Below are 10211 nucleotides of genomic sequence, written 5' to 3' on the forward strand. Positions count from 1 at the left end.
GCCAAGCTTCAAAAAGTGGACGATCTCACAACCTTCTTGCCACTATTCTTGTCAGGAGCAGCATTTGCCGTGTATAAACTTTTAGAAGATGATATCAAGGAAGACTACCCTAAACTAAAGGTAGCTTTGTTGACAGCTTTTAGTGTAGACAGGTTCAGTGCTTATATTCAGCTGCAAAACCGAGCTTTAAGAGATGGTGAAGCTGTGGACGTTTAACAACTTTGATGGGACAATTAGAACCTGACCCATTGCTTAAATGTGCATCCATGGCAGGATTACCTACAGAAGTGGCTACACAACTAAAATCTATTGCTTCTGTAGAAGACATGGGTCTTTCGGAGTTAGTGAACAAGGCCCGCATGATGATAACTGCAGGAAATGGCGAAACGACCTCATGTGCTGCTGGGAAAAGGAGGCAGCATTGGCAGCGCCGTGAGGTCAGGTGCTACCGGTGTAATAAACTTGGTCACATCCAGAAAAGCTGTTTTCAGATGCAGGGAAATGTTAGTGGGGAAGTGTATGCACCGGCTCTTCCCCCAATGTAAAAAACTCTGTGCTACCATTTGTTTATGTATGGATAAAAAGCACAAAGATAAAAGCATTGGTGGATAGTGGATGTGAGCAATCAATTATACAACAGCAGTGGGCACAGCAGTTAGGATTGCTACCAAAAGGTCCTCAGCGACAAATAATGATGTTAAATGGACATATCACTACATGCAAGGGTGAGGCAACTCTTGACATAGAACTGGATCACTCTTGTAAAATTACAGTTCAGTGTATGATTGCTCCGAAGCTAGTAAGTGGTTACCAGATGATACTGGGAATGGATGGCATTGCAAAGCTAGGCGGGGTACCTATAGATAAAAATAGAAGTGTATTCTTTAGAGCAAGACAGTTAAGAACAGTTGGCGTGATGCTACGTAACAAAGCTAGTCCTGTCAGTCATAATGATGACCAGCAGCCGCCGATAGTTATAGATGATAGAGACTCTAAAGCACAATTTGATGGTCACAAGTGGACAGTTGCTTGGAAGTGGTTAAGTAGAAAGCCTATATTGTCCAATACATGTGGAGAATACGCTATAAGTGATGCCGTCAGAGAAGAATATGAAAAACAGGTTATGCAATGGATAGCCAACGGATGGCTGCGGCCACACCGAGAAGCGCTTCATGGAACTGTAACTGGCATTATTCCATTGTTGGCAGCTACACAACCTAATAAAGAGACAAAGGTGCGACCTGTAATGGATTATAGCAAAGAACTGAATGGGTATATCAGCAGTCATCCTGGTTTGGACGCCGTAGTATGCCAAGACAAACTCCGCAAGTGGCGTAAGTTAGGCAGTGATGCTTGTATGTTAGACTTAAAAAAAGCATATTTACAACTGCATGTTGATGCTAGTTTACAGAGATCTCAAGCTGTTATGTTCAATGGAATATTGTATGTTATGACTAGACTAGGTTTTGGTCTCAATGCAGCACCTAAGATTATGTCGAAAATATTGTCAACAGTGTTGTCACTTGATCCTACGGTTGCTGCTGGTACTGATCATTATATTGATGATATTTTGGTAAATAAATCAGTAGTGTCAGTCGAAGTTGTGCGCAGCCATTTGTTAAAGTTTGGTCTAGTCACAAAAGAGCCTGTTGATTTACGTGAAGTGCGTGTTCTAGGGCTTCGCGTGACAATCAGTAAAAAAGGTATATGTACATGGCAACGTGACTCAGCTGTGCCAACAGTAGAAAGTAATCATACAAAAAGAGATTTGTTTTCTGTGTGTGGTAAACTGATTGGTCACTACCCAGTAGCTGGCTGGCTACGAGTCGCATGCAGCTACATGAAGCGGTGTGCTGCTGATGGCAAGTGGGATGATGCAATAGCAAAAGAAGTGCTGCAGATGTTAGATGAAACACTAAATGGGGTAACAAGACATGACCCAGTGCAAGGCAAATGGTCTGTGAATAGAGATGAGTGTTGCAAGGTCTGGTGTGATGCGAGCTCTATAGCTATTGGTGTGTGCATAGAAATGGAAGGTAGCATAGTAGAAGATGCATCATGGCTAAGGAAAATTGATGACAGTATGCATATAAATGTAGCTGAACTTGGAGCAGTACTTAAAGGATTAAATCTTGCAATAAAGTGGGGAGTAAAACAAGCTACGATTGTCACTGACTCATTATCAGTGTCTAACTGGGTTAATTCCATTATCACAGAAAGCCATCGCCCCAAAGTCAGTGGATTTTCAGAAATGATAGTCAAAAGGCGGCTTGGGGTTATTGCACAATTTGTAGAAGAATATGGCATCACTCTACAAATGTCCTTAGTCAAGTCAGCGAACAATCGTGCTGATGTTTTAACGAGGGTGAACAAAAAGTGGCTGAAAGCACTAGTATCATGTGTGGGCGTAGCAGCGGAGGAAGTTTCAAGTATTGATGAAAAAATATATAACATGCATCAAGTGCACCATTTAGGAGTTGACAAGATGAGTTACTTAGCTAGTCAGAGGTTTGGTGACAGAGCCTCAAAAGATGTGATTGAAAGGGTTGTGAAAGAGTGTCAAATCTGCAAACAAATTGATCCTTCACCTGTGAAATGAGAGAGAGGAAATTTAGAAGCCGAAAAGGTGTGGCAAAAACTTGCTGTTGACATCACAAATGTAGGCCAAATACCTTATTTGACCATCTTGGATTGCGGCCCTAGCAGATTTGCAATATGGTTAAAACTGAGAGATGAGACAGCCAACTCTGTAATAGCACAGTTGGTACGCATATTTGAGGAGCGGGGTCACCCACAAGAGTTGCTTTCTGACAACGGTCTATGTTTCAAAAGCGCACAGTTGTCTAGCATCCTAAAAACATGGAACGTAAATCATTTGTTTAGTTGCGCTTACAGGCCATCTGGTAATGGCATTGTCGAACGTAACCATAGGACAATTAAAAGAATGGCTGCGCGTTCAGGAAACGATGTTAACAGAAGGGTGTTTTGGTACAACAATACCTCAAACAGGCAAGGTATTGTACTTTCACAAATGCTATACTCCTACGCAGTAAGAAATCCTGACATTGTTGCAGAACCACAAAGATTTTTACAAGGAGCGTTAAGAAACCCGTACAAAATTGGTGACACAGAATATGTTGAGCCAGTGCATGCTAAATGTACTACTGTATGGGCAAAAGGAACAGTAACTGCATTGGTATCGGATGTAGTCTTAGAGGTTGATGGCACAAACAGGCACATTTCAGAAATACGGTTAGCTGATTGTAATGGCGAGGATACAGGCAGTGATAGGGTGTCAAGTGACAATGCTGTGGAAGTTGAATTTGATTTTGATAATCTCAACATCTGTAAAAATGACAATAGTTCTGCAGACTCAGATACCGAGAGTGACAGTGATCATGACAACGAAAATACTGCAGTGGGCAAGACCAGACTAATTAGAGACAGGCGACCTCCAGAAAGATATGGAGAATTTTATGAACACTAGAGCCATGTTTATGTTGTGACGATTTGTATTGTCAGTTCAGATATACATGTAATCTATTAATATTTTCTGATTACGCTGGTTGTGATTTATAAATCAAGGGGTGATGTAGCTTGCATCGTATTATGTAATGTATTATGTAACACCCTCTTTGTCATGTAGCTAGAACTAATCCCTCAAGCCAGCATTGATGAAAATACATGCATAGTGTCAAGGTGTACATTTTGTGATTGCTCTAATAAACCACACCATGATTAGCGATTCTGTATTGGCCGTTAGGTTTCTTTTGTTCTGCCACATATATGTCTGGTGAAGATTCCCAACCTTAGATATTTGTTGGTGGTAATCACCATGAAGAGGTTTCGTGTGCCAGTCAATTTCCTCATCATCAGGGCGTAGGTCCGTTGTAAAAGCAGCCGATTGAAATTCAGCTAGCAACTTATCTGAAATGGCCATGGAGGCTGCATATGCTTTGATGATTTGCTCCTCCTCTTTCACTGACTGCTGTACACTTTTGAGTCCCCTACCGCCTTCTTTCTTATCGAGAGACAATCTAGTAGTATCAGATATTGGGTGGAGTTCTCCATGCATGGTCAGCAGTTTACGAGTTGCTATATCTGTTTCTTTGGTGGCTTCCTCAGTCTACTTTATTATGCCTGCTGGATATCTTATTACTGGCAGTGCGTAAGTGTTTATTGCCATGACTTGGTTCATGGCAATGAATGGTTCATGACTTGGTTCATGACTATATATACATGTAGATATGTATATATATATATATATATATATATATATATATATATATATATATATACAGAAACGAAAGTTTAAAACTTTTGGTTAAAACACTTTTATTACTAATAGTTTCATGCTCTGAGGGAGCAATCATCAGATAAAATATGTCAATCAACTACAGGTGTTTATATAATAGAGGTGAAGTAGCTAACCGATTGAAATTTTAACTACATAGAGTCCATGGCCTTACTACAGATTATGTCTTGTGGTTGCATAACAAGAATTTGTCTACATGTCTGCATGTAGATGTCAGTTCATTTCGCCTGTTCAATGTAGCCAACTCAGGCATTCAAATGATGCAAAACTTTTCCCACAAGCGCAAGTTACATGTCTTAGTTGAACAGTTAAATGATGTTGCCTTTCTAATAATTATCCATCTTATATTAAAATCAATGTTGTTCTCCTTCAAGCTCTATATGTATTTACTAAGTTCGGTACTAGATCGCTTTTGTGCATGTCTAAATGTTGACTTGTGGTTGGTGTAGCGTGTTTTAAAGGTATTATCAGTAAGTCCATCATAGTGCTGGTCCGGCTGCCCATAGTGCAACACAACATGCCGTCTTATCAACCCGGCCAAATCGAAGCTCGGAAAAGTAAGTAATTGGATTCTCGAACGTATAAACTCAAAGTAAAAATAAGCAAAAAATTTAATCAGTGGGAGAACACAACCTCTGTGTTAGAATGGTTCAGCAGCATCCATAATAAAAATAGATACACCTTTACTGAGTTTGACATTGTAACTTTCTATTCATTGATATCTGCAAAACTACTAAATGCTGCTATATATTTTGCATCTAATTTTGACAACATACAGGACGATGAAAGAGAAGTTATATTGCTCAGTAAAAGATCTGTACTGTTCGATACGAATAATACCTGGGAACAAAAAACATCAGACCAGCTATTCGACGTCACAATGGGCAGCTACGATGAAGCCGAGACGTGCGAACTAGTTGGAGCATACATTCTACACCAAATATGCAAAGAATGTGGTAACAACTATGGATTATACCGAGATGATCGATTAGGTATCGTAGAAGGCGGAGCTCAAAAAAACCCAAAATACGAAGAGGAAAATTTGCGCAATATTTAGGAGAAATGACTTGAAAATCACAATCAATGCTAACCGAAAAATTGTCAACTTCTTGGATGTAACATTGAATCTAAACAACAATATGTATAAAATTTACAACAAACCTAGCAACACTCTGCGATATATAGATAGGAGATCCAATCATCCACCACAAATCCTTAAGAATATACCAACTGCCATAAATAGAAGGCTTATAAACATTTCATCCGACGAAGCATCTTTTGTGAGTGAAACCGGAATCTATCAGAATGTGCTAAACAGAAGTGGATATGATTATCAGCTAACATGTTCACCAGCAACAACAGGCAAAGAAAAGAAAAACAGGAAAAGGCAGATAACTTGGTATAATCCAACTTTCAGCAAAAATGTGACCAGCAACATCGGGAGAACTTTTTTACGCATGCTCGACAGTGAGTTTCCAAACACACACCTACTGTGAAAGATATTTAACCGAAACAACACCAAAGTGAGTTATAGCTGCATGAAAAAACATCAAGCAGACTATAAACTCACACAATAGCGCCTTACTGCAAGCTGACCCAGAGGTTACAAGAGAATGCAACTGCCGAATTAAGAAAGATTGCCCGTTAGATGAAGAGTGCTTAACTAAGTCAGTAGGGTACAAAGTAACAGTGACAAGAACAGATGAGCAGCCGGACCAGCACTATGTTGGACTTACTGATGATGCCTTTAAAACACGCTACACCAACCACAAGTCAACATTTAGACATGCACAAAAGCGATCTAGTACCGAACTTAGTAAATACGTATGGAGCTTGAAGGAGAACAACATTGATTTTAATATAACATGGAGAATTATTAGAAAGGCAACATCATTTAACTGTTCAACTAAGACATGTAACTTGTGCTTGTGGGAAAAGTTTTACATCATTCGAATGCCTGAGTTGGCTACATTGAACAGGCGAAATGAACTGACATCTACATGCAGACATGTAGACAAATTCTTGTTATGCAACCACAAAACATAATCTGTAGTAAGACCATGGACTCCATGTAGTTAAAATTTCCATCTTTTAGCTAATTCAACTCTATTATATAAACACCTGTAGTTGATTGACATATTTTATCTGATGATTGCTCCCTCAGAGCATGAAACTATTAGTAATAAAAGTGTTTTAACCATAAGTTTTAAACTTTCGTTTCTGTATAATAGGCTCTATTTTATAATATCGAGCACTCTGTGTGGAAATTTCACTCAAAGTTTATATATATATATATAAAAAAATTAAAAAAATTGATTCCCCACCCCGGTTAACCCGTATGAGTGGTAGTTTCTGCTCTAACTCGGGTCTCCTATCAGAGACGAGGGAGTTTGAGCACTCGCCTCAAGATCTTAGCTGTTCCCAATAGCGCACTTTTCTGCAACTCACCTGAGTTGATTGCTGTTGGTATTTGGGCAAGCCACATTTTATGCGCCAGTGTTATTGCACCCAGTGCCTCAATGACTACTGGGATTACAGTTGTTCTTACATCCCAGCATTTTTCAATCTCTTCTCCAAGAAAGAAATATTTTTCTACCTTTTCTTTTTCTTTGCTGTCTATATTGTAGTCATTGGGTACTGCTATATCTATTATAGTAGCTCTCTTGTTATCCTTGTGCACCACCACTATATCTGGTTGGTTTGTTAGGACATGCTTGTCAGTTCGGATGTAGAAGTCCCAGAGGATCTTAGCGCGATCATTTTCATTGACCTTACCAGGAGTTTCCCACCAGTGTTGTGGTTTATTAAGGCCATGCTCGTCACATAGACTTCTATACACAACACCTGCGACATGATTATGCCGCTCAGTGTGTGCATTTTCTGCTAGCTGCTTGCATCCACTGATGATGTGTTGGATGGTCTCAGGTACATCTTTGCACAGTCTGCATCTATGATCGTCTCTAGTGGGATAGATTTTCGTTTGGTGTTGCCTTGTTGGGAGCACTTGCTCCTGGGATGCCATGATTAGCGACTCTGTATTGGCCGTTAGGTTCCCTTTGTTCAGCCACATATATGTCTGGTGAAGATCGCCAACCTTAGATATTTGTCGGTGGTAAGCACCATGAAGAGGTTTCGTGTGCCTGTCCATTTCCTTATCATCAGGGTGTAGGTCCATTGCAAGAGCGGCCGATTGAAATTCAGCTAGCAACTTATCTGAAGTGGCCATAGAGGCTGCATAGGCTTTGATGCTTTGCTCTTCCTCCTTCACTGTCTGCTGTACACTTTGGAGTCCTCTACCACCATCTTTCCTATCAAGATACAATCTAGTAGTATCAGATTGTGGGTGGAATGCTCCATGCATGGTCAGCAGTTTACGAGTTGCTATATCTGTTTCCTTGATGGCTTCCCCAGTCCACTTCATTATGCCTACTGGATATCTTATTACTGGCAGTGCGTAGGTATTTATTGCCATGAATTGGTTCTTGGCATTGAGCTGGCTCCGTAGGACCTGCCGAAGGCGTTTCTTGTATACGGTAATGGCTTTGTGACGTACCTCGGCTTTGTAGTTGATGTTGCTTTGCATAATCCCCAAGTACTTGTACCCTTTTTCTATATCTTTTATGGTACCATTTGGCATTCTTAGGCCATCTCTGAGCATAGAATGGTTGTTCTTAAGAATTAGCCTTTCACATTTCTCAATACCGAAGGTCATTCCGATGTCCTTGCTGTATACCTGAGTGAGGTGTATTAGCGAATCAATGTCCCTTCTTTTGTTAGCGTACAGCTTGATGTCATCCGTGTAGAAAAGGTGGCTTATCTTGGTGCCACTTTTAAACTGGTACCTATAGTTAGTCTTCTCCAGCATATTGCTTAGAGGGTTTAGGCATATGCAGAAGAGCAGCGGTGATAAGGAGTCACCTTGATAGATGCCTCGCTTAATTTTTACACTCGCCAGCTTTTTGCCATTAGCCTCCAGTTCTGTCTTCTATTTGGTCATTGACATCTTGATGAATGCCACAAGAGCAGGGTAAACATTGTACATACTGAGGCACTCAAGTATCCAACTATGGGGAATTGAGTCATAGGCCTTTTTGTTGTCGATCCAAGCCATGGAAAGATTGGTATGCCTTTTCCTGCTGTCTTGACAGATCGTCCGATCCACCAATATCTGATGCTTGGCTCCTCGGGTGTTGTGCCCAATTCCTTTCTGAGCACTGGTCATATAGTGACTCATGTGCTCTTCCAGTTTGTCTGCAACTATTCCTTAGAGCAGTTTCCAAGTGGTGGGCAAGCACGTTATTGGTCGATAGTTCTTGGGAATCGGTACCCTGCTTTGGATCTTTTATCAGAAGTACAGTTCGTCCTTTGGTCAGCCATTCCGGATGGTTGCCTTCTTCTATCAGGCATTCCATCTGCTTAGCCATTCTAGTGTGAAGTGATGTCAATTTCTTCAACCAGAAGGCTTGAATCATGTCATGGCCAGGTGCTGCCCAGTTATTCATACGCTGCACTCTACACTTGATGTCCACTTCGCTGATGGTGAGTCCTTGCTGAGCCACAGTAGGTTGGTGGCTCTCTTTAAGCCTCTTCAGCCAATTTGCAGTAGTGTTATGAGTAGTCTCTTTCTCCCAGATGTCCTTCCAGAACTTTCAAATACTGGATCGGAGAGGATCTGACATTTGCCTCCGCAGTTCACCTTTGAACTGAGAATACACTTTAGATTGATTATTGATGAACAGTTTGTTCATTCTCTTGTTATCCCCCTCTTTGGTGTACCGCTTCAGTCATGCCGAGAGTGCTACTAGCTGCTGTTTGGCAGATTCTAAAGCTTCTATTGTGGCTTCCCTTTTTGGACGCTCCAAACTGTGGTTAGACTTTTCACTGAGCCTACTTACTTTCTTGCGCAAATCCTTGATCTTATTTTGTAGCCTCAGCTGCCAAGATGGAATGGCTTGAAGCCTTGTTGACAGTGGCTTAATACCATCTCTTCCAAGACGACGGTTGCCGTACTGTAGATTAAGGCATTAGTCTCACTGATCGATTTAGTTGAGATCGACTCCAGTGCCAAGTTAATGTTTTGTAACAGCTTCTTGGGTATGGTCTTGCTAACTCTCCATAACGGTACCCTGCTTCTATAATCATTAGCAGCTGACATCTTGTTGATGATATTTTCCGCAAGCTCCTTCACTCTTGGGTCAAGGTCAAAGTGCATGTTTTCTTCAACTTGTGAGTCAACACAAGATCGTGTATGTGTCACGGTGTGTGATGATATGCACTCATCGTTGGTTGAGGTTACTTGGGTGAACTGTTCCCTAATTTCATCTACCTCAAGTTCTGATATGAGGTGTCGCTTGATTATGTTACTTCTCTGAGCTACAAGTTGCTTAGCGGTTAGTGGCAATTCAGGGCGCATGTTTATCCACAGTTGGTGCATCCTTCCCATATAGCCCCACTTTTGAGGTTCACTCATAAAGTAGCACTGCCTGAGGTCCGTGTTATCAGTCCGAGTCTATTTCATCCATTTTGAACCAGTAGCCCATTTTCCACTGCCTTGTCCTGGTTCAGCTACAGGCAGCGCAGACCTTGTTTGACCGGGCGACGTCCGAGCCGGCATGGCTTTGGTTATTGCAATCATCATATTTGTCCTTAGACAAGGGTCTTGTCTAAGGACCGCCAGAAGGGTGCAGTTGTTGGGGGTTTGAACCTAGTTGGTAAGGTGTTGGGACAGTGATCATTAGGTCCTAGGTTATAGGCCCTATATATATATATATATATATATATATATATATATATATATATATATATGTATATATGTATGTATGTATGTATGTATGTATGTATGTATGTATGTATGTATGTATGTATGTATGTATGTATGTATGTATGTATGTATGTA

At 40.8% G+C, this 10211-nt stretch overlaps 1 protein-coding gene across 1 annotated transcript; it reads left to right on the forward strand.

Annotated features, from left to right (window-relative positions):
• Nucleotides 1-694: 694 nt before the first annotated feature.
• On the forward strand, nt 695-2599 carry LOC137397972 (uncharacterized). Its single transcript, XM_068084070.1, has one exon. It carries the CDS (start codon nt 695-697, stop codon nt 2597-2599), a length of 1905 nt encoding a protein of 634 aa, XP_067940171.1.
• Nucleotides 2600-10211: the final 7612 nt, after the last annotated feature.

The sequence above is a fragment of the Watersipora subatra genome, chromosome 6 (assembly GCF_963576615.1).
Source record: "Watersipora subatra chromosome 6, tzWatSuba1.1, whole genome shotgun sequence".
Classification (NCBI taxonomy): Eukaryota; Metazoa; Bryozoa; class Gymnolaemata; order Cheilostomatida; family Watersiporidae; genus Watersipora; species Watersipora subatra.